The sequence below is a fragment of the Capra hircus genome, chromosome 13, assembly GCF_001704415.2.
Source record: "Capra hircus breed San Clemente chromosome 13, ASM170441v1, whole genome shotgun sequence".
In the NCBI taxonomy this organism is placed as follows: Eukaryota; Metazoa; Chordata; class Mammalia; order Artiodactyla; family Bovidae; genus Capra; species Capra hircus.
The window spans coordinates 77,108,899-77,136,547 of NC_030820.1; the positions used below are offsets into that span (position 1 = coordinate 77,108,899).

The 27,649-nt window shown below is 48.3% G+C and overlaps 1 protein-coding gene across 1 annotated transcript in view; it reads right to left on the reverse strand.

Moving 5' to 3' along the window:
- Positions 9,242-27,649, reverse strand: part of PTGIS (prostaglandin I2 (prostacyclin) synthase) — a 61,779-nt gene continuing 43,371 nt past the window's right edge. Inside the window, exons 6-10 of the mRNA XM_018058008.1 lie at positions 25,952-26,133; positions 17,579-17,747; positions 16,439-16,620; positions 15,116-15,267; positions 9,242-12,499 (exon numbers count right to left, since the gene is read on the reverse strand). Coding sequence (XP_017913497.1) covers positions 12,355-12,499; positions 15,116-15,267; positions 16,439-16,620; positions 17,579-17,747; positions 25,952-26,133 — 830 coding nt within the window. The 3' untranslated portion in view covers positions 9,242-12,354. The remainder of the gene's footprint in view (positions 12,500-15,115; positions 15,268-16,438; positions 16,621-17,578; positions 17,748-25,951; positions 26,134-27,649) is intronic.

A 27,649-nucleotide genomic window follows, 5' to 3' on the forward strand; every position in this document is an offset into this window, starting at 1 on the left:
CAATAGCTGTGAAAAGAAGAGAGGCGAAAAGCAAAGGAGAAAAGCAAAGATATAAGCATCTGAATGCAGAGTTCCAAAGAACAGCAAGAAGAGATAAGAAAGCCTTCTTCAGCGATCAGTGCAAAGAAATAGAGGAAAACAACAGAATGGGAAACACTAGAGATCTCTTCAAGAAAATTAGAGATCCCAAGGGAACATTTCATGCAAAGATGGGCTTGATAAAGGACAGAAATGGTCTGGACCTAACAGAAGCAGAAGATATTAAGAAGAGGTGGCAAGAATACACAGAACTGTTCAAAAAAGATCTTCACGACCCAGATAATCACGATGATGTGATCACTAATCTAGAGCCAGACATCCTGGAATGTGAAGTCAAGTGGGCCTTAGAAAGCATCACTACGAACAAAGCTAGAGGAGGTGACGGAATTCCAGTTGAGCTGTTTCAAATCCTGAAAGATGATGCTGTGAAAGTGCTGCACTCAATATGCCAGCAAGTTTGGAAAACTCAGCAGTGGCCACAGGATGGAAAAGGTCAGTTTTCATTCCAATTCCAAAGAAAGGCAATGCCAAAGAATGCTCAAACTACCGCACAATTGCACTCATCTCACATGCTAGTAAAGTAACGCTCAAAATTCTCCAAGCCAGGCTTCAGCAATACGTGAACCGTGAACTTCCTGATGTTCCAGCTGGTTTTAGAAAAGGCAGAGGAACCAGAGATCAAATTGCCAACATCTGCTGGATCATGGAAAAAGCAAGAGAGTTCCAGAAAAACATCTATTTCTGCTTTATTGACTATGCCAAAGCCTTTGACTATGTGGATCACAATAAACTGTGGAAAATTCTGAGAGAGATGGGAATTCCAGACCACCTGACCTGCCTCTTGAGAAATCTGTATGCAGGTCAGGAAGCAACAGTTAGAACTGGACATAGAACAACAGACTGGTTCCCAATAGGAAAAGGAGTACATCAAGGCTGTATATTGTCACCCTGCTTATTTAACTTATATGCAGAGTACATCATGAGAAATGCTGGACTGGAAGAAACACAAGCTGGAATCAAGATTGCTGGGAGAAATATCAATAACCTCAGATATGCAGATGACACCACCCTTATGGCAGACAGTGAAGAGGAGCTTTTTAAAAAGCCTCTTGATGAAAGTGAAATAGGAGAGTGAAAAGGTTGGCTTAAAGCTCAACATTCAGGAAACGAAGATCATGGCATCTGGTCCCATCACTTCATGGGAAATAGATGGGGAAACAGTGTCAGACTGTTTTTTTTGGGCTCCAAAATCACTGCAGATGGTGACTGCAGCCATGAAATTAAAAGACGCTTACTCCTTGGAAGAAAAGTTATGACCAACCTAGATAGTATATTCAAAAGCAAAGACATTTCTTTGCTGACTAAGGTCCGTCTAGTCAAGGCTATGGTTTTCCTGTGGTCATGTATGGATGTGAGAGTTGGACTGTGAAGAAGGCTGAGCACTGAAGAATTGATGCATCTGAACTGTGGTGTTGGAGAAGACTCTTGAGAGTCCCTTGGACTGCAAGGAGATCCAACCAGTCCATTCTGAAGGAGATCAGCCCTGGGATTTCTTTGGAAGGAATGATGCTAAAACTGAAGCTCCAGTACTTTGGCCACCTCATGTGAAGAGTTGACTCATTGGAAAAGACTCTGATGCTGGGAGGGATTGGGGGCAGGAGGAGAAGGGGATGACCCAGGATGAGATGGCTGGATGGCATCACGGACTCGATGGATGTGAGTCTGAGTGAACTCTGGGATTTAGTGATGGACAGGGAGGCCTGGCGTGCTGCAATTCATGGGGTCGCAAAGAGTCGGACACGACTGAGCGACTGAACTGAACTGAACTGGCAGTGGATCTTAAAAGCACAGATAGTACAAACAGCTCTGTAGCTTTTTTTGCAAAAGTCATGTTGCTACTACTTGTTTATTCGTTTATTCATTGCAAAGGATTAAGTGCAAACTTACTCAAGAAGGAAGTGTGGCTAGTGTCTCAGAGAGTGAGTTTTGGAGTCAGAACAACTGGTGACTGGTGTTATTTTTTGCAGAATGACCTTGGGCAAGTAGTTTAACCTCTCTGAGTCTTGATTTTTTTTCTGTGTAAAATAAGGATGAAAATTATTATGAGGAATGTATAGAAAGCATGTACTCATTGCTAGCTCCCATCATCTGATAGATTATAGGTTACCCAAGGGCAGGAAGTGGTCTGTCTTGCACATCTCAACTATCAGAAAACTTAATTAACAGGATTTTAAAGAATAAGGATATTTGGTTATCTCACATAAAAATTCAGGAAGAGGGTGGGATGAACATTGATTAAACAGCTCATCATGTTATTAAGGACCTTGGCTTCTTCCATTTTTTTGCTCTGCCTTATTCAACACATTGGCTTTTTGTCCCAAGCTTGTTGCCTCATAGTCACAAAATGGCTGCCACCACTCCAGGCATCAGCCTCCACAAAACCATATTCAAAAGCAGAAAGAAGGAGATGGCCAATGTGGCAAAAAATATTTCTCCTTTTATGCTTTTATCCCTCAGCAGTCTCTACCAAGTTCCATTTCATGGGTCACTTCCATATCAATCACTGCCAAAGGAAATAAGATTCATACCAGAAGCCTAGGCCAATTACTGCCTTTACAAAATTGAAGTTTATTTAACAAGGAAGAAGTGGAGATTAAAGTTGGGTAGCCAGTCAACAGTGTCTGCCACACTATTCCCAGTGCCCAGAAAATGCTAAGGACAGAGTAAATGCTCAATAAATATTTATTGAATGAACAAATAAATCCTCTTATAGGAAGGTATATAAACACCTATGAATAACGTACATCTCTGACTCCACGCATATTCAGTCCGATTGGTGAGGATGGGGGCAAGTTACATAGGCAATAAAACTGGCTAAGAATTCTCTTATGGCCCTTTTCTCTGACTCCAGGCCTTTCATGAGCAGTCTCCCCCGAGATGATTCACAGTCTCAGATCAGCTGAACTCATGTTTGTACATATCTTTCTAAAAGAAATGGCTTGTATGTAAGCAGTGTGCATCTCCTTATAATGTACTTATAGGAACCAGTGCAAGTCCTCTGGGCAATCCGCTATGCTAAATAACGTAGGTTATGAGCTGGTTATCTGCAGTCTTTGGTTGTGTAGCCATCACAGGGTTTTTGGTTTGTTTTTAAGTCAACATCAGAGGAGTTTACATGAAAATTTGGATTTCTGGATTCTCTTGAAAAATTAGAGGAACTGATTAACACTGGCCTGCATTCCTGTGTAACATGGCAATTACAGCTGGCACAGAGGAGTGGCTGGCCTTGAATCACAGCTGTACCCTTTAGGCCGAATGTGCTCTCTAATTGGCTACAGTCCCTACCACTCCTTAACGTTCCTCACTCAAGTCACTTTTCTCATTTATGTTGCTTTCTTCATCTTAGTATAAATTCAAGCTCATGCTTGTTGTGCACAAAGGCCATGGAAGTCCAAAGAAGCTGTCTTGCTGCTCTCTGTTTCCCCAGGCTCTGCAGAGTGCCCAGTTTAGAAATTTTATTTTCTGAATGAAAAGACTATACATTATTTGAAAGCATTTGGTCTTCATTTCTTAGAATTTTCCGTCATCACAAGAAGAGAGACTATCTAGAAATAAAGCCAATGGAAGCGACTGTATAGCCCAGAGACTGAGATACTGAGTCCTGTCAACGTCATAGAGCTCCTGGATCCAGCCATGCTTGAAGGCAGTGCCTCTGGATTTTCCACTTGTGGGAACTAGTAAATATCCCTTCTTACCTAAGCCAGACTGAGTTGTGATTTACGTCATTTAAGTTCCAAAGAGCCCAACTGATTCGATTCTCTCCACTAATCAGAAGTTTACCATCTCCTTATAATGTACTTATAGGAACCAGTGCAAAAAGAGTAATAAAACTTAGAATGCTCCACAGAGAAGGAGACTTGCATTGAGAGTTCAAGGATAACCATCTCATTTTACAGGTCAACCAGTGAGTGGGCAGCCGAGTACCAGCACCAAGTCACAAACTGCCTTCTGTTCAGACCCTCTTGGCAGACTGCCCGCTGAGAGGTGTTGAGAGCTTCCCTGAGGCTGTGTGAGGTCAAGTCAGCCTAGTTCATCCATTTAAATACAAGTGAATCCCCCTCTAAGCTGGGCTGGCAAGAGACATGTCCGTTTGGAGTCAGATTTTTTTCTTGGACTCCAAACTACCAGGCATCACTTATTTATAACCCCACTAAGTGTCTTACTCAGGTTTCCGGGCACTTCTGGGTACCGAGCAAACTAATTAATCCCCTCCCGCCTCTGCCCATGGACCCTTGGGAAGGAATCATTGTTTTCCGAGAGTGGCTATGGGGGTACTCAAAGGCTCAAGGGAAATAATTGACATCTCTGCATGGCTGTCACTCAGGACAATCGCTCTATGCTATGGCCTTGCCCAGATACAATTCCAGTAGCCCCAGGGATTTTTCTAGTAGCTTGGATTCTGGTCTTTTTGCCTGTTTTTCTTTTGACCCAATAATAATAATAAAATCAAATAATCATAATCATGAGTAAAATGGGGTTAATGATAGAATCTACCTCCCAGGGTTGCTGGGAGGGACTAATGAGATAAGGCACATAAAGTGCTTAGCACCATACATAGCACTAACAAGTTCATATTAAGATAACATTAGTAACAATACTAACAAGCACAATAACAGCAGCTAACATTAAGCAGTTAGCTGTTGGATGATCCTTGAGTGACCAGATATTTGATTCTAGCGCCTGTTCTATGCTAGCTTGATTACCTTTATCAAGCCCTGAGTTTCTGGCCTAGGTTTCTGGAAAGTGGGTGTGCTTGGTTTTCTGATCAACCTAAACATTTTCCCATTCTTCTTTTCATCTTTTGTGTCCACCCATATACTCAGCCACCGAACTACCCAGATATACAGCCACCCATTTATTTACTTACTTACCCATCAATCCGTGCACTCACTTGCTCACTCATCCATCTTTCTTTCCATTCATCCATGTATTCTACCCAGTACCCATCTTTCCACCCACTCATTCACTCACCTACCATTTATCCATGTATCTACCCACCCATATAGCATCTTTCCATCCGTCATTCCACCCATTCATCCATCCAGTCATTCACCCCTCCATCCATACACCCAATCACTTAGCTACCTATTCACTCATTCACCTACCATCCGCTCACCCATGCCTCTACCTACTCATTCATCCCTACCCAATCACTCATCCAGCCCAGACATTAACGCATCTACCCACCTAGTCACCCACGAATCTATGCACTTTCTCAGACATCCCCACCATCTACCACCTACCGTTTTGAAGTCTTTACTACAGGTAATGCTCTGTGCTAAGCCATGGCCTGATCTCTTGAACTCCCTCCCTGGGAGAAAATGTGAACGCCACCAGAGGGTCCTCACAGAGGGAGATTGGTAAACCTGCATGTAGTCCATGAGCTCCTCGCTGGCCTGGACTTTGCAAAAGCCACTGACTTCCATCCAGGGTCTGTGGCCAAACAATGATGAAATACAGGAAGGACTGAGGCATGGCCTTCCAGCAGAGCAATTACAGGTAAACTGATACCTCTTCCCCACAGAAGAGCCTGGGAACTCCAAGATGCAATAGAAAAGGCACGAGTCAGCAAAAGGAGGAAATCAAAGCCACAGAGATCAAGAGCTAATTAACTGATTCTCCAAAGATAATATTTCATTAAATCCAGCCCTCCTGGTCTTTGGGGACTGATCTCTCTTCTACCTCTTTTCCACCGCGCTTGTCCACGCTGACCTGATCTCTGTCTCCTTTCTCATCTGCCTTCCCTAGTTTTATACTTCCTTGACTCCAACCTCCCTGCTGTGACGAGGGTTGACCTTTAAAGGGATAAGTGTGACCAACTCACTCCCCTGCTTATAATCCTTTATGACTCCTCACTGTCTAGATAAAGGAAAAACTCTCCCAAGTTGAGAAAAAGGCTGTTCACTTACATATTAGCACATATTCCCCAAGCACCGACTAGGTGTTGAGCTTAGGTTGCAAGCTGGGAATGCAGCATGGTGAAACCAACCTACCTTCCTGGAGCTCATATTCAAACAGGAGACATAAACAGAGAGATTTAAAAATAATCTAATATCGATACTCACTGTGAAGGAAGGAAGTAAAAGTGCGAGAGTACGAATAATTGCAACCCCTGGAGTAGGAAATGGCAACTCACTCCAGTATTCTTGCCTGGAAAATTCCATGGAGCCTGGTGGGATACAGTCCATGAAGTCTCAAAGAGTCGGACATGACTGAGTGACTGAGCATGCATGGAACATTATATCGTATTGTACACTATTTAATTTTTAAAGGTGGGCTGTGAAATATTTCCCTCTTGATTATCTTATCATGTATCCAAGAATCACACGTCATGACAGTCCATCCTCATGTTCTGATTTTAATCACGTCATGTCATGCTGTCTAGTCGCTCAGTCATGTCCAGCTCTTTGTGACCCCATGGTTGCATGGCTCCTGGTCCACCAGGCTCCTCTGTCCATGGGATTCTCCAGGCAAAAATACTGGAGTGGGTTGCCAGTTCTTGCCCCAGGGAATCTTCCCAACCTAGGAATCAAACCTGGGTCCCTCACACTGCAGGCAGATACTTTACCATCTGAGCCATCAGGGAAGCCCCCAAATCAATACCATCTTCTGCCAGAACAAAATGGGCGATTGTCAGGATGGTGGTATCATTTCTGCTGAAAGGTTTGTTGTTGCTTTAAAACTCTCCTTCCTTTAGAAAACATCTGCTGCTGTGCTGTGCAGAAAATGGTGATCCTCCCCGTCCTCCTTCTTGGGCTGAGCCCCAGGAAGTTTGTGCTCAGAAGTAGTCCTTTCCACCTCCCACCATGCAGACAGTCCAAGCAACGATTATTTATTTACAACAGCTAACACAATCGGTGGTAATGACTTCATAGGCAGCCTCTAAGTGCAGGGAAGATGAAAAATTGACTAAATTGGAGAATAAAAATGCATAGGGAATCAAAAAAAAAAAAAAAGAATAATGGGAAGGTAAGACAGTGACTTCAGCTCAAGAAATCCCTGAGAGAGTGATGATGCTGATGAGTCTTAAGCCAGAGTGATCATAGAGCCATAAAGGAAAGGAGAGCAGGTGCAAAGGCCCGGGGCAGGCTAGAGGGCTGAAGGAGATAGAAGACGGCAGCTGTGGCTAGGGCGGAGTATGGGAAGGCAAGAATGGACTGAGGAGTGGGAGAGAAAAACAGAGGAGAGAAAGACCATGTAGGTGAGGGTTGTCTGGAGGTGTCTGGATTTTATTGCAATGGAGTTGATGGGTTTTAAACAAGGGAGTAACTGATCTGATATTTACCATCAGGGTGTAAAAAAGCCTCTCCTTCTCCCCACAACTTTCACTCCTTAACCCCTGGAAACTACTAACCTACTTTCTGCCATTATTGACCTACCGATTCTGGACATTTCACATAAATGGAGTCATACAGTGTGCACTTTTTGTGACTGGCTTCTCTTGCTAGGTATATGTTTTTTGAAGATTATCTATGTTGTACCATGGAACAGTACATCACTTCTTTTCATTGACAATTAGTGTTCCGTTGTATGCACATATCACATTCTGTTTATCCACTCCTCAGCTGGAGGACATTGGGGTCGTTTCCACTTTGGAGTTATTTAATATTGACTCTTGAGTGACTGTTTCATTCTGATATGGAAGCTACTTTTCTGTGTTAGGGGTATTCAAATGTCCATTCACAGATTGTTAATGGAAGTAAATGACAAATGCATTTCTTAGTGTTCTTACCTGGCAAAATAAAACTCTGGAGTCTTTCTGTTAACTTTTATGGAACAGAATCTGAAAGGTCAAAACCCTGGAGCTGCATACTGCTGGTAGTCAATGGCTCAGAGAAGCCAAGTGTTGTCCCTCTGGCCCTGCGTGTGGCTCAGAGCATGGTTGGTAAACAAGAGAGCATAGTGCAGCACTTCTCAAGCTGGGGTACAGTCCCCTCCTCAGGCACATGTCGGTCTCCCGGAGATAAAGACTACATTTCCCAGACTCCTATGCAGTAAGGAGTGTCATGCAACTAAACTGTGACCAATGAGATAGAAGCAGATCTTTCTCTTTGCTCCTCTCTCCTTCCTGCTGGCTGGAATGTGGACAAAATGGCAGGAGCTCAAGCAGACATCCTGGACCCTGAGGTAGAAAGCACTGGTTACAGATGATGCTGGAGGGACCAAAAGGAAGAGCCTGGTGTGGAGATGCATTACCACCTCTGATCTCCTGTATCTGTATGAGAGAGAAAGCAATGTCTGCTGTATTGAATATAAACGTCTTAATGTGTGAAGTACTGCTGTGTAACTTTCAGATGTCTGTCACAGCCCAATCCAATCCCACCAAATGGGCCTCCGTGGGCCCCCACAGATGAGGAAACTGATACGACATTTGCCTCAGGACAGCATTTTTTCTTAAAGATTTGAGAGGGGAAAAAAGCAATTTTCCCTTTTCAAGTTTTCCCAAAGCTAATTTAATTAATTTCTTCCCAGGAATTCCTTGGTGATTGAGTGGTTAGGACTCAGCATTTCACTGCAAGGGGCATAGGTTCAATGCCTGGTCAGGGAACTAAGATCCCACATGCCTCGAGGTGTGGCCAAAAAAAAAAAAAAAGGAAAAACTTCTCTCGCCTTCTTTTAAATATTAAAACAAATGCATATATTTACATGAAGCATAGGGAACGTGGCAAATTTGTAAGAGACTCTCTCTGCTTGGTTTACTTTGGGTGGTAAGCCTCTTCCCCAAGGTCCTCTATGGACACCTGGTCCCTCCTCTGCCCTCAGGAGGATTGTTGATAGATTCTGAGCCTGGTCTCAGGAGGCAGGGAGCCTGTGATTGAATCCCGGGTCTACTACTTATTAATCGCGTGATCCTGGCCAGCCACTTCACTCTCTGACCCTCAGTCTCCTCCTCTAAAATGGAGACGGTCGTGTCACTTGGCGGGAGGCTGGGGGGTGTGACTTGATTCTGTCCATGAAAGGCTGTGTCCCAGAGCCAGGCACTCAGGTGCTCCATTCCCTTCCCAGGCGCTAAGCTCGCCTCTCTGGACATAGTCGACTCTTTTTTTTTTTTTCAGAGTCGACTCTTAATCTGACTCACAGTCAGAGGCAGTCCACAAACAGAATGATTTGATGTATTTCAGCACATTTCTGCTCGACAATATCTTATAAAAATAGAATTCTTTATTAAAACAGCAAGGCGGAACAATCACTGCTACTCACAAAACACCGTCTTTAAAAACAACAACAAAAAACATCCAGACGAATGTCGTTGGGCCAGAAGATTCAACTCTCAGGGCTGGTTTCTCCACCTGGAGAACGGGCAGGTGGGATGTCCCCCGCTCACTGTGGGCGGGAAGCACCGGAGGGAGATGACCAGGGTGGCCCTCGTGCTGGGCATGATGCCCCACTGTGGGGTGGGCACCTCGCTCCTCTTCCCGTCCCCTTCACCCCGTGACTGTCGAGGACCAAGTCTCAGGGTGCTGCTGGCGTGGTCGTAACGCCACTCAAACACCTGTCTGTTCCCTTTGTAACTCAGAAGAGACAGAGCTCAGGCTCTGAGCCTTGGTGACACCAGCACAGGGGACCCCTCCCCAGCAGATTTATCTTTCACAGTCACTTTCTATTTTTGGCAGCAAGTGATACATGTTGTTAGTTACCGGCAGTGGGAAAGAAGCTCCCTTTTTAAACAAATTTAAGTTTAAAAAAATGAGACCATTTAAAGGAAATAAACTGGTAAACAACAATACAAAATACAGCAAAAAATAATAATCATGATGTGGTACAGAAACACTCCATTAGGTCCGTGTCCGGGTATTTCCGACCTCGGTATTTTTAGAAGAAAGGGAAAAAAGAAAAAAGATGAAAACAAAGGTGGGTTCAAAGCACTTTCTCTCAAGCTGTACTTGATCTCCGATACCAGCTGGGGCTGCCTGGTGGGAGAATTGTCTCTTCCTAATGATTGTGGCTCCAAGGAGGTGTCCCCTTTAAAGGGAACAGGCTCTTTTTTGAACATGGGTGAGATCTAGTCTCGGCGACAAAGCAGCCCTAATGTGGAAGGGGATAATCAGAGGGCTTTTCCCAAGCGCATCAGGGTAGAAGCCACGCGCCAGAGATCTTCCCGGAGCTATTTCTGCCGGCCTCTTTCCTTCCCTTCCTAGTCAGGATAAGGCAGCTGAGGGTTGCCATGGAAACCGGCTCCTCCTCCCACAGGAGACTGCCAGCTCTGATTTCCTGCAGAGTTAAGAAGCACGCGGCAGCGGGGGTCACCCAGGCGTGAAGATGGGTTTCCCTAGGGATATCCTGCCTCCTGCCAATCACAGACTGTCTGGGAATCCTGGGGCCGCTTGGAGGCTGGGGGCCAGGGAAGCTCCCAAGCCCTGGTGCCTCTCTGAGAAGAGACCCCAGAACATTCAGAGATTTCAGGTCTTCTCTTATCCCTCCAGCTAAAGCTAAAGAAACCTAGTTATGTGTGTGTACGTGTGTCTGCATCTCATGAGACGCATCCACCCATGGGTGCCTCTGGCTCTGTCTGCTGTCTGATGCCAAACAGAACTGCCCCTGCCCCTCCACCACCCCTCTGAGCTCAAGGAGCACAGAGCCGCCCATCTAGCATTTGCTGCTGGGAGAGTAAGTCTGTGAGATTCTATCAGCTCGTAAGCTGTGCAAGTCACTTCGCCTTTCTGAAGCCCATTTCCTCATCTATGAAGAGCACGTAACCACCCTCTCTCCCCAGAGACGCCGTCAAAATAGAAGCTGGTCCTGTCACAGGCATTTAGAGGGTCTCCAATAAGCAGGACCTAATATTAACAAGAATACTTATCATCCTAATAACGGCTTCCAGGTAATTTTTCTCTTTGATCTGTTTTTTTTCCTCCCTAAATGCAAAGGCAGGTTGTCGTCACTGATCTGTTTGATCGAAGGGTGGCACACCCAGGACAGGAAGGACCGGTGGTCTGAGAAACAACCCATCAGCAGGGCCCTACACCTCCTACAACACCACCTCCAAAAGTAGGAACGGCGTTCTCAAACCGGTGCCTTTGGGGGACAGGAGGTACTGTGGATGGAAAAGCAGAAAGTAGAAATGCTGGTGAACCAGAGCACATGGGCACCAGATAAGGCAGACAGCTCTGGCTAACAGTGGCCCTCGGGAACACAGGCCCAGGGTGGACAGATCTTTCAAGCCTTCAAGAGAAGTTGGACATTTTCAATCAACTCTTCCAAAGATGACAAGGTAACATTACCGTATTTTCTATAAATGTGGGCCAAACGAAACAGGCCTGCAATCTAGATGGGGCCCAGAGCTGGAGCTCCTGAGCTAGAATGGAGGAAACCAAGGTCTCCTCTTGTTTGGCTCCATCAGCCCCAGGAGTTCTCGCTGCTTGCCTTCACAGGGGCCACCCAGTCTGGGCTGTCCTGCTAATTCCCTGCCTGAGTCCCAGCGCCGGGAGAGCCCATCCCATGTGGAGCCTGGAACTCTTAATGCTGAGAAGCCTGCTCCTCAGAGCCCTGCATCCAGAGGCCACCCCCAGCCCGTGGAAGCCCCAGCCTCGGGAAACCCTCCTGCGTTTTCTCAAGGATTGGTGTAAACGGAGAGATGGGGGAGGTGTCCAGTGAAGGGGACACCCAGGAAAGTGGATATGCTAAGAGACTCTTTGGCTTTAGGTAGTTTAATAACAGTTCAGGGACAGAGTTTATATCAACAGATGTACTGCTAGGCCCTGAATGGCCTTCTTATGGCCAGCGTCTGCTTTGACTCGTTATGACCTGGACCACACCCAGGGCATTGGATGGCAATCCCTTAGGGGTTGGGGACAGAGCAGTCTGCTGCAGCTGTAGGTGGCATAATATAAAGAGTCCACTTGCCAGTGCTAGCGACCCAAGAGATGCATGTTTGATCCCTGGGTTGGGAAGATCCCCTGGAGCAGGAAATGGCAACCCACTTCGGTATTCTTGCCTGGAACATTTCCGTGGACAGAGGAGCCTGGCAAACTACAGTCCATGGGGCCACAAAGAATCAGACACGACTGAACGGTGGGAGGAGCTGGGAGCAGAGAGAGTCTCATGTTGGAACTTTGCCGCAGATAATCTGTGCAGCTTTTGGTGTCTTTTCTTCACTCTCCTTCTCCCCCACCCCCCTCCACCACCCCCAGGCACAGTCTTCTGAAAAACAGCAGGGAAGGGGTAATGCTGGAACCACTGGATGTTCAAAGCCTGGCACCCGGGCTGAACGCACGCACGGGAAGTTGGGTGACGGGGCAGCTGGGCGAGGGGAGCTCACGGCCGGATGCGGTAGCGGACGGGCACATCGTGTTCCGGCTGCATCAGCCCGAAGCCGTACCTGCTGAGGTCAAACTCGGGGATGTCCACGTCCGGGGTGATCAGCTCCAGGTCAAACTGCGTCAGCACAAGGAACACGAATCTGGAGAGAGGCAGTGTCAGAGGCATGAAGAGGGAAAGAGAGGCGTCCGTTCAAAGTCAGGCAGGAAAACAAGGGCTTCCTCCTGGTCTGACCCCAGCTCTCATTCTGGGAAAACTGGGAAAGGAGGGTGAGCAAGCAGAGCACAAAGGCCACACCCTTCTGAGTCCTGGCTGACAGGCTGTGGGCAGGCATGACATGTGTCAATTCCAACCAAAGCATTTCAGAGCCAGTGCCTGCTCTCCAGCTCTCCTGGCTGCCTGGGCTTCATGTGGAGACGATGGGGTGGGAAGACGGGAAGAACCTGGCCCCTGAGTCCCTGCATGGAGGTGAAGAGCAACCCCCTAAACCCACAGCTGACACTGTATGAGTGGGAACCAAACCTGTAAAAGCTTGGGGGTCGACTTGGGTGTCATTTGCCACAGCAGCAAAACTGAGCTTCTCCTGGTTAATACGGACACTGACCCTTCCTGATTCTTCCCACCATCCTCAGCCCAGGCCCCAGCAAACTCCTGGAACCCCGACTGTCTACCCTGGTCTGGGCTGCTGCTAAACCACAGCCACCTTCGTGAGATCAGAAGCAGGCACCCCTCCTCCGGACAGCTGTGGGGATGCTGGGAGAGCAGGACGCACAGTAGGCACGGCCATCGCCTGGACGCTGTCCTGACAAGTACATGAACCGTGTGATGATGCTATCGGTAGGCCCGTAAAAGGGGTGTCAGGCCAACCCCCTGCAGTGTGAACTGGCTCCACCAGCCGGATTGTACCTCCGCCTGTGTTAGCTAAGCTCAGCCTGATCCTCTATTTCTCTGGGCCCTACCATCACCCCGCCCCCACTGCCACCCAGGTGCCCAATGCTGGCACAACACACGGCAGGGAAGGCCCTTTCATCTGACTAGACAAGTGCAAAAGAGGGAAGATGAGGACAGAGCAAAGTCAGCGCTCTGGGCAGGGGAGCTGGGCGCAGACTCGGGCTCTGCCTCTTAAGGGCATGTGACTCCTGTCGGGTTTCTTCCCCACCCTGGGCCTCAGTTTCCCCGTCTGGTCAAGGAGGGTCAAAGGGGTGGGCTGTGTTCCTTCCAGCTCTGAAGCTGCAGGGTGGTAGAGGGGGAGTTTATACCAGTGTGTTGGGGGGTCTGTACCCACACGCAGATTTGGAGCCTGGCACCTTCATTCACCAGGTGCCTGACCGTGAGGAATGCTTTGACCTGTAGAGTCAGTTATCATGACGATGAACTGAGACAAAAATAACAGATTAGCTAACCTATTGGACTCTGTGTGCCAGACACTTTGCTAAGCATTTCGTATCCATTATGTCTTTCATCTGTCCCAAAACTTCCTGGAGTAGGAGCTACAGTCAGTTCTGCTGTAACATTTGTTTTGAACACGAGAATTCGTGCCAGTGGGATTCATCCATCAGGGTGCAAACAAAGCGTAACGCAAATTTCACATCTGCCTGTGGTCACTTCATCCGCAAGGAACACTAAGAGAATGAAAAACTGCACCCAGCTGAATGAAGCTGAGCAGGAATTCACAAAATGCACACACCTAAACTCTGTCCCCTAGCTACCTTAGTACACCAGGTGGGTGGTGAGTCACACCATTCCCATCAGGCGTCCAACCTCAGATAACCCCCCTCCCAGGCTTCAGTGTGACTCAACGCTCCATCCAATGCCCACTTCCATGGCAAACGTCAGGTCATCGCCAAAGTAAAGCACCGTATTTATTGTACCACTTAGGTGTTTCTATTTATTCCATTTAACATGTGTAAACCTGTGGTAGGGCCCTAAAGTAAATCCTAAAGAAAATCAACCCTGAATATTCATTGGAAGACTGATGCTGAAGCTGAAACTCTAATACTTTGGCCACCTGATGTGAAGAACTGACTCACTTGGAAAAGACCCTGATGCTGGGAAAGATTGAAGCGGGAGGAGAAGGGGACGGCAGAGGATGAGATGGCTGGATGGCATCACCGACACGATGGACATGAGTCTGAGTAGGCTCCAGGAGCTGGTGATGGACAGGGAGGCCTGGCGTGCTGCAGTCCACGGGGTCGCAAAGAGTCACACGACTGAGCGACTGAACAACAACAATAAACCTGTGCTACCATATTTTCCAGGGTGCGTTCTCTTTCTGCGACAGTGATGAGGTTTCTGAGTGCTGGGCCCCGGCCCTATCTCCACCACAGCCCTGTGGTTTTTATTGTGTGGTTTCCCACAGCGCAGGGATTTTCAAGAATGCACTGGAAGTTTTAGAGTGGAACTAACTGTAAATGATCTCCATTTCACTGCTGCGAAAACTGAGGCCAAAGGTTAATGGAATGTGCCCATTCACTAGCATAATGCCTGCACATGAAGGTCGTAATAGTAGTAATTACAATCATAACTTGTATTAAAAGCCTACAATGAGCCAGGCAGTGGCTGAAGTACCTAGAAAGGTCCCATTTACTCATCCTGACACCTTTGGGATGTAAGATGATCAGTACCCCTATTTTACAGTTGCGGAAACAGAGGCAGAGGTTACCCAGCTGAACAGAAGGACAGGCGATGTCATACCCCTGGTTTGTTATCTGAGGGCCAAAGTGCACGGGGCCCGTGGCTCCATGTGCCCGGTACTCACTGCTTGATGCTGTTGACGGCGTAACCCCTCCCCAGGCACTGATTATGCCCTGCTCCCCACGGCAGGCTGTAGTTCTTCAGTCGCTTCCCATCTTTGTAAAAGTCTTTCTTCTCTGATCCATCAGGGTTCAGGAATCGGTTGTATTTAAATACCTGAAACAGGAAGAAGGTCCCTTTCTAACTCCATCCCCCAAACAGGGATGTATGGAGAAAAATGTCTGAAGATGTTTATCACAGTCTTGTTTATAAGAAAGAAACAGTGGACACAATGTAAAGCTCAACTGACAGGAACTGGCTAAAAATGGTGGCAGCTAATGATAAGGCTGAGCTTAGCCTGTGTGTGCTGACATTGGAAAGAACTTTCAAGACTGGCTGTCGGGTGAAAACACAAAGTGTCAGAATATAGTGTAATTCTGTGACTATACAAACACATACTTACTCACATGAGTGTAAGCATGTTGTGTGTCTATAAAAAGACATAAATATCTAAAGGACACGCTCCCAACCACAGTTAGGGAACCCTGAGGAACTGGAGGGGAAGGGGAACGAAGACAGATTTTTATTTGTAAATATATATATGTCTATATTTCTGTCTTAAAGTATATATCATTTTAAACATAAAACTATTTAAAATAAATGAAATTAAAATGATTTTTTACAAAAGAGAATGCCAGTTTCCTCTGGTTACATTGTAGATTGGTAACATGAAGAGTGTATCTGGGCACGGGGCTTTTTGGACAGAGTAGGTGGAAGGATAGGTGACTGGACCAGTGGACAGATGGGAGAGTGAGTTGATGATTGCTGCATGGATGGATGGATGGATGGTGGATGGATGCATGCAGGGATGGATGGCGGGTAGATGCATGCATGGATGGATGGATACAGGGATGGACGGTGGGTGGATGCATGCATGGATGGATGGATAGGTGGTGGGTGCATGCATGTATAGTACAGAACATGGCACACAGTAAACATCCCCAACTGTTAGAAATCGTGAAAGTTTGCCACATTTCGAAATCTGGGGAGATGGAAAAGCGTTGAGAAGCTAACATTATAAGATGCTAAAAATAGGAAAAATTGCTCAGCTGGCTCTTGCAAGGTGCTTAGTGTGTACCAGGTGCTGTGAAGATCTTTCTTAACATAATCACATGTAATCTTCCTGACAACCCCATGCTATTACGAGGTCCATTTCGCAGGTGAGGAAATAGACACACAGAGGTGGCAGTAATCTGGGCCAAGATTCACGGCAAATAAAGAGCCCAACGGGCTGCCGCTGAACGTGAATCCACTCATTTCCTCCCACGACCCCTGGTGTGCCTTTTACCTCCGGGTCTGTGTAGATCTCCGGGTCCTTCTGGGGACTCAGGAAGGGAAAGAGGAGGAGGCGGTCCCCACGTCGCAGGCTGAATTCCCGCCCATCCGCCATGGGCAAGGCCAGGTCGGCCACGACTTCGCGGGTGATGAAGGGCGCGGCGGTGAGCCTGAGGCTCTCACTCAGCACACTGTCTGCACGGGGCAGGTTCAAGGCGGGAACGGTCAGCGGCGTCCCCTCCACCACTGAAATGCCACCCCCTGGCCCTCATCTGACAGAGGCAGGTGCAGAGACAGAAAGGGTACATGGCTCTCCCGCCATCACAAAGCCAGGTCAAAACCGGCCGCGTGATGAGAGGCATTTGCCGCAGAGACCTCGGACATGAAGTTCTGGGTCTGATCCTAAAAGAAGCTGCGTGGGAAGGTGGGAGGCAGGCAGATATCAGAGAGGGCTGGAGAGACAGCGGGGTTTGGCTATGTCTGCCTGCCCAACAGACGGCCTCCTTCCGGAAACAGTTCCCTGTTTTCTTCCGGGGACCACCCCGTTACCTCCCTCAGGGGTTGGGCTGTGCATTCCACACCCAACACCTGGGATTGCACTGCGACTGGCTAATCAGAGCAGCCCAACCCTCCGAACCTCATGATTGGCTCCGGATGGGCACATGACCTGAAAAGAGCCAATGAAAGCCATTCCTGGGACTTTGGCTAGGAACGTGGCAGGGACGCACACCCTCCCCAGGCAGGCAACCTGGCGCCACTGGTGGCCATCTTGCCAGCTTGAGACTAGAGCGGAAAATGGAGCTGAGGACGGAGAGAGACTGAGACCCGCGGGTGTTGTTAAACCACCTGGATCTACCTGGGCCTGGAGCAAGTCCCTCTAGACTTTTTAGTTACCTGCCCCCAATGAAATCTCTTTACTGCTTCAGCCCCTTTAAGTTAGGTTTTCTGCCATCTGCAACCAAAAGCCTCCCACTAGACCATGAGACTCAGGTAGTGAAGACCGGGGCATGGAGACACCAGGTCTGTGAAGATAGGAGGCCCAGGGCAGGGGCCTTAGGTCAGAGGAACTGATGGGAACCCATGATGGGGAGGAAGGGCTTGGGGGGTGCCCATGATGCCCAGGTCTTTAGGGCTCTCTTGGAGGGTGTCTCACCCAGTACAGGCATGCTGTCCAGAACTTTCTGCGGGAGGCTGGTCATCTGTGAAATGGGCTGCTCTGCTCCCAAGAGGACAGTCTCTAGCTCTCCACGGACGGCGGCCAGGGCCTCAGGGTTCTTGAGGAGAAAGAGCAGAAGCCAGAAGGCGGCAGGACCCATGTTCCCCTGCAATAAGAAGCCCCAGAGGGCAAAGCTGGGGTGAGAGTTGATTGGTCTGTGCCATGAGCCCTGGCCCAGGTACAGGGGTTGGGAAGCCTGGGTTCCCACTCCACCCCCCGCATGACCCCCGTCTACCAGGACATGGCTCAAACATGCTCTGTGGTTTTGGCATAGCCCCGTGCCTACTTCAAGGCCGTTCTTGGTGTCCTGGACCTTGAGCAAAATGACTGCACTGAGGTCACACATGTAATCTCTGCAGCTAATCATTGAACTATTCACAGTGATTTCAGTGAATCTCTGTAGCTAACCAGACCACCTTACCTGCCTCCTAAGAAATCTGTATGCAGGTCAGGAAGCAACAGTTAGAACTGGACTTGGAACAACAGACTGGTTCCAAATTGAGAAGGGAGTACATCAAGGCTGTATATTGTCACCCTGCTTATTTAACTTATATGCACAGTACAGCATGAGAAATTTTGCACTGGATAAACACAAGGGGGAATCAAGATTGCCGGGAGAACTATCAATAACCTCAGATAGGCAGAAAGGGAAGAAGAACCAAAGCGCCTCTTGATGAAAGTGAAAGAAGGGAGTGAAAAAGTCGCTTAAAACTCAACTTTCAAAAAACTAAGATCATGGAATCCGGTCTTAGCACTTCATGGCAAATAGGGAAACAATGGAAACAGTGACAGACTTTATTTTGGGGGGCTCCAAAATCACTGCAGATGGTGACTGCAGCCATGAAATTAAAAGATGCTTGCTCCCTGGAAGAAAAGCTATGGCCAACGTAGACAGAATATCAAAAAGCAGAAATGTTACTTTGCTGACAAAAGTCCATCTAGTCCAAGCTATGGTTTTTCCAGTAGTCATGTATGGATGTGAGAGTTGGACTATAAAGAAAGCTAAGCACCAAAGAACTGATGCTTTTGAACTATGGTGTTGGAGAAGACTCTTGAGAGTCCCTTGGACTGCAAGGAGATCCAAGCAGTCCATCCTAAAGGAAATCAGTCCTGAATATTCACTGGAAGGACTGATGCTGAAGCTGAAACTCCAATACTTTGGCCATCTGATGTGAAGAAGGGACTTGCTGGAAAAGACCCTGATCCTGGGAAAGACTGAAGGCAGGAGAAGGGGACAACAGACGATGAGATGATTAGATGGCATCACTGACTTGATGGACATGAGTTTGAGCAAGGTCCGGGAGTTGGTGATGGACAGGGCAGCCTGGCTTGCTGCAGTCCATGGGGTCGCAAAGAGTCGGGCACAACTGAGCGACTGAACTGAAAGGAACTGAATCAGTGAAAATGTTGGCAATAAGAATACAATCTATCAATTAAGATTTCTGTTGGGACTTCCCTGGCAGGCCAGTGGTTAAGATTTCACCTTTCAATGCAGGGGGTATGGGTTTGATTCCTGGTCAGGAAGCTAAGATTCCACATGCCTTGCCAGCAAAAAACCCAAACATAAAACAGAAGCAATATTGTAATAAATTCAAGAAAAGATTTTAAAAACAAAGATTATTGTTAAATCTGAGGATGGATGCATCCTTAGCCCCAATTCCCCATGCTTCCATACATCCATGCCTCTTACCATGTGACTCTGTACTTCCTCCCATTAAAGGGGTAGGATGTATTTCCTGGCCCCATGGATTTGGGCTCAGCCATGTGATGTGTTTTGGCCAACAGAATGAGGTAGAACTGACTGAACACAGGCATTAAGAGACCTTGTGCATTTCTACTTGCCTGGCGAGCTACCTGATCCCAAGAGGAGACCAAGAAACACGGAGCAGAGCTGCGCTATCCAGTTAAGCCCAGTCTAGACCAGCTGACTCCTAGCAGCCCCAGACTGGTGAGTTAAATAAACACTCATCAGGGCATGCCACTGAGTTTTTGTGGTCAGTTGTCATGCAACAATAGGGAACTGGTACAATATCTGAATGTTTGCTTTCAAAAATTTGAGTATCGTATGTGGATATAGCAACGCAGCAATAACCAATGGTGATTGTGAAAGCTATTTGTTTCCTGAACAAAAATTATGTAAAACTGCTCAGGAGTTAGGTAATTAGGAAAATGGATAAAAACATCTTGCTCCAAGACTGCATCCTTGGCTGAGTAACACTCAGGTATTCAGCATGTGGCTAAATATGTATGGGGTACCCTTAAATGAACTACAGACATGGCTGGAATACAAATTAACCTTGATTTGGAGGAAGATTTTCATCTACCATAAATGACTCTCCTATCCAATCTTCATAATGGAATATTAAGTAGTCATCAAACGTCATGTTTACCCAGCAATTCTATTACAGACACAACTGCACGTGGACAAAAGGACATTTGCACAAGGATATTTATCACAGTGTTGTGTAACAGCAAAAGACTGGGAGCAGCCTCAATATCTAGCAACAGGAGATCAGTGAGATCACGATGATCCATCCATAGGCTGATGATACCGGAAGTGGTTAGAAAGGAACTGACTGTGCATTCAAATGTGTGACTAGAGCCAAGACGCACCGAAGCAAGCTGCAGGGTGGGGCTCAGTGTGCTACCCCTTGTGTGTATTTAAAGAGGGACGTATACATATGAAGAGCACAGACCAGCTCTGGAAAGACTCTAGAACCTGGCAGCTGAGGTTGCCTCTGGGACAGAAGCTGGGAGGGGCATCTGTGACAGAGGGATGGATTTTCTTTCTCTTGAATTTCTCATGAATTCAGAGGCGCCAGGTTCCCTCGTCCAGCAGGCACCGGTTATCACCCCACCTTTAACTGAAAAGGAAATCTAAGCACATCCAAGTCCTGCCCACTGCCCAGCGTATAGTGGGGGCTCAATGATATTTGTTGAATAAATTATTTGTGTCCTTTTGGGCTGGGGACCTCCAAGGAAGCCTGGAAGTGGGCTGGCAGAGCCCTGGACCAGGACCAAGTCCAGGCAGAATTGTGCAAATCCCGGCTGCCCACTTCCTGTGACTCTGTACAAGCCCCTCCCCTCTCTGGGTTTCAGAACCTCCCTCTTGGTAAAATGAGAGTAAAAACACACTCACTCCTGGGGTAGCTACAAGGAGTATAAAGGATTCCCTGCTCAGGCTGAGCTCAGAAATGGTCTCTCCCTCTCACCGGCCCCTCCCTCAGGCTGAGAACCCATGGGGGCCCTGGACTCTCTCTGAGGTTTCCTCCAGCACCTCAGGTCCAGCTGAGATAAGCAAGGTCACTTGCTGTCCATCACTTGAACAGCCGGTGGAATACAGGCGATAAATAATTCAGCTCTGGGTTAACTCAGTGCCAAGGCCCTTTTATCTTGTCCAGATGGTCAGATGGGGGCCACCGCTCATTAATTACAACGCAGGACTGGGAAAGGAGGCTGCTCAGTCAACTCTGCTTTCAGGAGGAAGCTGTGGAGAGTCAGCGAGGTGACAAAGACTGCCTTCTACCCAGCTGCACAGAGGTGTGAGTGTGCGCGTGTCTAATCACACAACCTTGAGATCTTTAGACCACTACCCTGGACGTTGAGTGTTCTCCCCTGGCGCCTTGCCTCAGCTCACCCAGGAGGACACTTCTGGTCTCATCTCATTCCCTCCCACAGCAAAGTCCACCTCCCAGCAGCATCCAGAAAACAGCATCCAGAACAGCATCCGAGCTCTCTTCTACCTTTTCTGTGAACGTCACCTGGGAGCTGACCTCCAGGGGGCGCTACTGGGGGCCAGACCCGGTGCGTGGTGACTCACGTGCGCCACCTTGTGGCCTCCTCACCGCACTGTCCGTCAACAGGAGCGGGGTTGGCCTGCAGCGTTGCCTGCTCCACATCGCTCCTCAGCCCATTTTCCTTTGGAGAACTGCCTCCACTTCACTCGAAGTCTGCGTGGACTGTCTGGGGCTGAACAAACCCCCTCCAGACCTCAGTGTGGTCATAGGAGCCGGCCTGGTCCAGTCAGTCAGTCAGTGATGGACTCAGAGGGGACGGGTGACCTGGGCTGGACCAGTGGGTACCAGACTTAGGATCTGCACTAGAATTCAAGAGAGAAGCCCTCCGCCGCTGGGAGGAGTGGCTGCCAGGAGCTGCTGGTGGCCTTTCCTGCCGCCCTCGGGGCAAGCCCGTCTGAGGCTCAAAAGAGCCCAGAACTGAGGGGTGGGGGAGATCACAGATAGCATTTCATTTTCGGGGGGATTAACATTTTTTTCTAAGGGAATGAAAGAATATGTGCAAAGCTGGTCCTGGACTGGACCCTGGAAGAGAAAAGGGACATGAGTGGGAAAACTGGGGAGATCTGAACGAAGTACGGACCTTCAATGACTAGTCAGCAGTGCTGACGGCTTAGTTTCTCCGCATGCACTGTGGTTCTGTGAGAGGTTAACACTGGGGGCCGCTGGGTGAAGGGTATTTGGGAACTCTCTGTACTATCTTTGTGACTCTCCTATAACCAAAAATTATCTCAAAATCAAACTACCGAAGGGGGAAAACCCAGTTCTGTGCACAGCTATTATTCTTATTACCCTGACCTCCTCTTTGCAGATGGTGATACTGAAGCGACCTGTTCAAGGTCGCACAGCTGGGATTCCACCCGAGTCTGTCTGACCTGAAACACCGCTTTTGCTTCTCATCCTCTTGGTGTGGCACCTCCACGATGGTGATTTCCCATCGGCAGAGCGTCTGTAGACCTCCTCTCTGGTCTCCCTGCCGCCACTCCCCACCTACTACAGTCTGTTCTCAACAACGTAGCCAGAATAACCCCCCTAAAGCAGAAGGCAGGCCATGTCCCTTCTCTGCTCAGAGCCTTTAAAGCGTTCCCATTTCAAGTCCTCCCCGTGGCCTGCAGGGCCCTCCCTGGTCTGGCATCTGCCACCTCCCTGCCCTGTCACCCTCGTCCCCGCCTCAGGACCTTTGCACTCACTGGCTTCCCTCCCCATCCTACATATCTACATGGCTCATGTCTCCCCTGCCTTTGAGTTTCTGCTCAGATGCCGCCTTCCTGGTGAGGCTTTCCTTGACCACTCAAAAAAAGCAGCCCCTCTTCACTCCCTTTCTCTGCCTTATCCATAGAACTCATTATCTGCAATACATCTTACAAGGTTGTCCACTGTCTTCTCTCACCAGAATGTCAGCTCCTTAAGGGCAGGGATCTTGGTTCTGCTCACTGCTCTATCCCCACCGTCTAAGAATGGTATCTGGCACATGGGTGGCACACTAAATACTTCTTGAATTTTTTAAATGACTTTTTAAAAATTGTATATATCTATCTAGCTGTGTATTTATTTGGCTGCACCAGGTCCTCACTCCAGCATGCAGGATATTTAGCTCTGGCACGTGGGATCTTTGAGTTTCAGTAAGAAACTCCTAGTTGCAGCACATGGGATCTAGTTTCCTGACCAGGGATTGAACTTGGGCCCTCAGCACTGAGAATAGAGTTCAGCCACTGGACCACCAGGGAAGTCCCTTGAATATGGTTATTAAGCTCTGGTTATCAGCTAAGCACAGTTACAGGACTTTACCTGGATCACTTCCTTTCACCCTCCCCACAATGCCTTAAGGAAGGTCTTGCTGTCTCTGTTTTACAGAGGAGTAAAATGAGCTTCCCCGGTGGCTCAGACAGTCAAGTGTCTGCCTGCAGTGCAGGAGACCCGGGTTCAATCCCTGGGTCAGGAAGATCCCCTGGAGAAGGAAATGGCATCCTACTCCAGTACTCTTGCCTGGAAAATTCCATGGACGGAGGAGCCTGGTGGGCTACAGTCCATGGGGTCACAAAGAGTTGGACACGACTGAGCGACTTCACTTTCACTCTAAACCGAGGCACCAAGAAGTTAAGGATCTGACTTTCCAGGAAGTGGCAGAGATTCAGGATCCAAGTTCAGGGAGGTTGGTCACAGAGCCTGTGCCCCAAACTGCTGAGCTACTCAACCTCTTGGCCCTGCTCTCAAGACTCAAGATCTCGAACGGTCTTCTACTGGCCTGAATGGTGGACGCTGCCAACAACTCAACCCGAGAGGACATCCGGACCCCAACTCCTTCCCGGTTCTCCTGGTGCCGCCAAAGGCTGTTCCCCAGACTTGCTGCCACTCAAGCCCCCAGGCCAGCATCCAGTTCCGCTGACAGAGGCCATTTCCATAAGGGATTCTGGGGACAGTTTGGAGCTCCAAGTCACTGCCCATAAATATGTTATTAGACACTGATGGGGCCCCAGCTGCTGACTAAACCCACTCCATCCCTTGCCAGCCTCTGCCTGCAAGGACATTTTACCATTCTGAGAGAAAACTAAAAATAAGTCGTAAGTCGATGGGAGAGGAATTACCCAGAAACGTCAGCCTGTGCAACCGCCCGTCACTGCCACTGCGAGGTGGGGCCGAGAGAAGGAGGGGCTCTGGGCTGGGGTGAGGGCTGGGGCCAGGCCTGGAGTTGCAGTGCCCTCACTCGGCTCGCTCTCGTTGCCAGCAGCGTGCGGGCATCACCAGCTCCACTGGCGCGGCCTCCCCTTTGTTCCCAGAGTCTGTCTAGTGCCTCCTCGTCTCCACGGCCACCACTGTCTGCTCACCATGTCCCCGCTTCTCAGAGCCTGTCCCTCCTCTGCTCAGAACCCTGCCAGGGCTTCCACTTCACCCAGAAAAAAAATCTCGAGTCTTTACTGAGTAGGGCCCAAGGGTCCTCCATGATCCCTGCCCTCAGTCCCACAGCCCACCCCCCGGCCCCCACTCTGCTTTGGCCACACTCAACTCCTCACTGCTACTCAAACACTTGGCATGAACCAACCCCAGGGCCTTTGCACATGCTGTTTCCCCTTCCTGGAATATTCTATCCCCATACCCTCCCCAAGTCCCCAAATCTAACTCCTTCTTATCATCCAGGGTTCAGCCCAGTCATCTCTTCCCCAGCGAGGCCACCCTGGCCAGAGTAGAGTAGACCCCCAGGACCTATCTAGTCATGACCTTGTTTTATATCCTTCATGTGAGCACCTAAAATCACCCTGCATGTTTTCTTGATGTTTCTCCCACCTCTACTCCTGGCTAAAATATAAGCAACACAGAGAGGTGTCTTTGAGGTCCATGGTAAGTTCTCGGTGGAACTTATATTTTTCTTGAGCAAGTAATGTATTTTCAGAATCCCCAATGCAAACATAATACATTGAATAATGAAGCAAAATTATCTAAGGTCATTGTAAGTAGGATTCAACCAAGTTTGGTTTCAATCAAAATGGATTTTAGGTCTATCTGTTTTCATTTTTTTTTAATTAAAAATTTTTTATTGGAGTATAGTTGCTTTACAATGTTGTGTTAGTTTCTGGATGATAAGCAAAGTGAATTAGCTATATGTACATATATATATATATATATATATATATATATTAGATATCCTTCCCATTTAGATCAACTCAGAGCACAGAACAGACCTCCTGGAACTTCTACATGAGTCTTCAAGACAACTGGTTTGCACACTTCAGTAATCTCAAGGTCATGAAAAACAATGAAAGGCACCAAAACTGTTCCATACTAAAGAAAACTAAGAAGGCATAATGACTAAATGCAGTCTGTGATCCTGGGTTCGGTGCTGGACCAAGATGAGATTATTAAAACAACTGGCAAAACTGGAACACAGACTGTATATTAGATAATGGTCCTGATTCTGGGTTAACTGTCCTGAATCTGATCACTGGGCTGTGGAGAGGGAGGAGAATATTCTTGCTTCTTAGGAGACGCACAATGAAGAAATTAGGGGCAAAGAATCATGATGCCTGCAACTAACTTGCAAATGATTCAATAAGATAATCAGAGTAGGGGAGAGAGAAAGCAAATGTGGCCAAATGTTTAAAACTGGGGAATCTAACATTGTGAATCAACTATACTCCAATAAAAATAAATAAAACTGAAGAATTAAGGTGAAGTATATATGAGTTCATGAAACTATTCATATAGCTTCTCTAAGTTTGCTATTTTTCCAAATTAAAAATTATATATTGAATGAAAGGTCCTGTTCATGAGACACTTTGACAGTTGAGAGAGTGAGGGAACGGGGGCAGATAGCTGGGTGTGTGTGCACAGACCCACACCCACACTCACAGTGGCCCACTCACACGTGTACAGGCACACACACAGGCCCATGCAAGCACATGCACACGGACTCGCAGGCACATTGCCTTAGTGTCCTCATAGTACACACGTGTGAGTGCACACACACACACACACAAGCACTCACATGCACAGCCTCACATCCGCAGCCGCTGGCACCCACCTGCGTGGCCCAGAGCTGCAGCACCAGGGCGCGGGCCTGCATCTCCTCCGGCACGCCCATCTCCTCCAGGTGCAGCAGGTAACTCTCCAGCCATCTGCTCCGTTGGGCCCGGCTGGCCAGCCTGGCTGGGGACAACAGCTTCCACAGGCGACCTTTGACCTTGCCCACCTGGTCCTTATCCCCTGCAGGGATGGAGCACAGGGGATTGAGGGGGGGCAGTTTACAGCTCCACCTCCAGCCCAGTGCCACCCTGCCTCGCCCTCCTCCCTGAGGCCAAGGGTCTTCGGGTGTCACCCCAGGGGGGTGGGTGGGGAGTGTCACCCCAGGGGGGTAGGTGGGGAGTGTCACCCCAGGGGGGTGGGTGGGGAGTGTCACCCCAGGGGGGTGGGTGGGGAGTTCCTTCAGGAGAAAGCTCCAGGAACCCCAGTCCTGAAATGCGGGCCTGGTTGAGAGGAGGTGCTCTGCCAGCATTTGTTAAATGAATGGGTTTCTTCGCAGAGCGGGGGAGGGAACAGGAAACAGGGAGCCGTGTGCTTCCTTCCCGGGGTCTGATCCCAGAGGAAAGCCAGCCCACGTGTGTGTAGAGACCTCGAGGGCACAGCGTCGGCCAGGAGAAATGACCGAGCAGACCACCAAGAGGGGACAGATGGATCTGAGCTTCAAACTCAACACCTGCAGGAAAGGGCAGGTCGAGTGCATGAGGGCGGAACTCCACCCCCGCCCAGCCCCCAGCTCCACCCCCCAGCCTCTCTGCCTGACAGAGAAGGCACAGCCGGGGAGCCTGTGATTCCAGGAGAAGCTGAAACCCAAATGTTCACGTGGAATCCTCTCATGTGTTTTAAAGTCAGCATCTCAGTAAGTCATTTTTAATCACCGTGCGGGTCACAAAAACTTCTCTGAGGGTCCGCTTTGGCACCCGGATCACCAGTTCACAAACACTATTAAATAATCGACGGCGTGTTTACATTCCGGAAAACTGTGCAGCGGCCCACACAGGCAGGCCATCGAAGGCCTAAAGTCAGTGCTCGCTCTTCATATATTTTGTTAATGCTGCAAGACGATGCTGCATTGACACGGGTGCAAATGTAAAATTTGTTCGTTTCTTTCCCCAAAATCACCCTTTGGAAAAGGAGTCACTCAGATTGCTACGAAATTCCAAAGTACTAGCAACTGTCCCACTGACTTTTTTGAGCCATAAAGCAGTGTTTCAGGAAGACCCATCTGCCCAGTGTCTCGAAATCAGGCCTCATGTGACAGAGCGTGAAATGGAGGCGAAACTTATTTAAGCATATTAATTAGGTTTTCACGTAATCTGCTCCACATACTTTTCTTCCACCTCTAGGCACTTTTTCAGGTGAAATACTTCTGAGTTTAAAGCAATGTGGCCACCTGTTCGTCTGAAATACATGATTTTCCTGTTATGTATATTTGCTATGTGTTATGTGTATTTTCGGGGCTTCCCTGGTGGCTTAGTGGTAAAGATGCCAAGGCAGGAGGCACAGGTTTTATCCCAGGTCCGGGAAGATCCCACAGGCTACGGAGCAACTAAGCCCGTGCAAGCTGCGACTACTAAGCCCACACACCTAGTACCTGTGCTCTGAAGCAGGAAAAGCCACCACAGTGAGAAGCCCTTGTTCCACAACTAGAGAGTAGCCGCCCCAACTACTTGCTGCAACTAGAGAAAAACCCCTGTAGCAA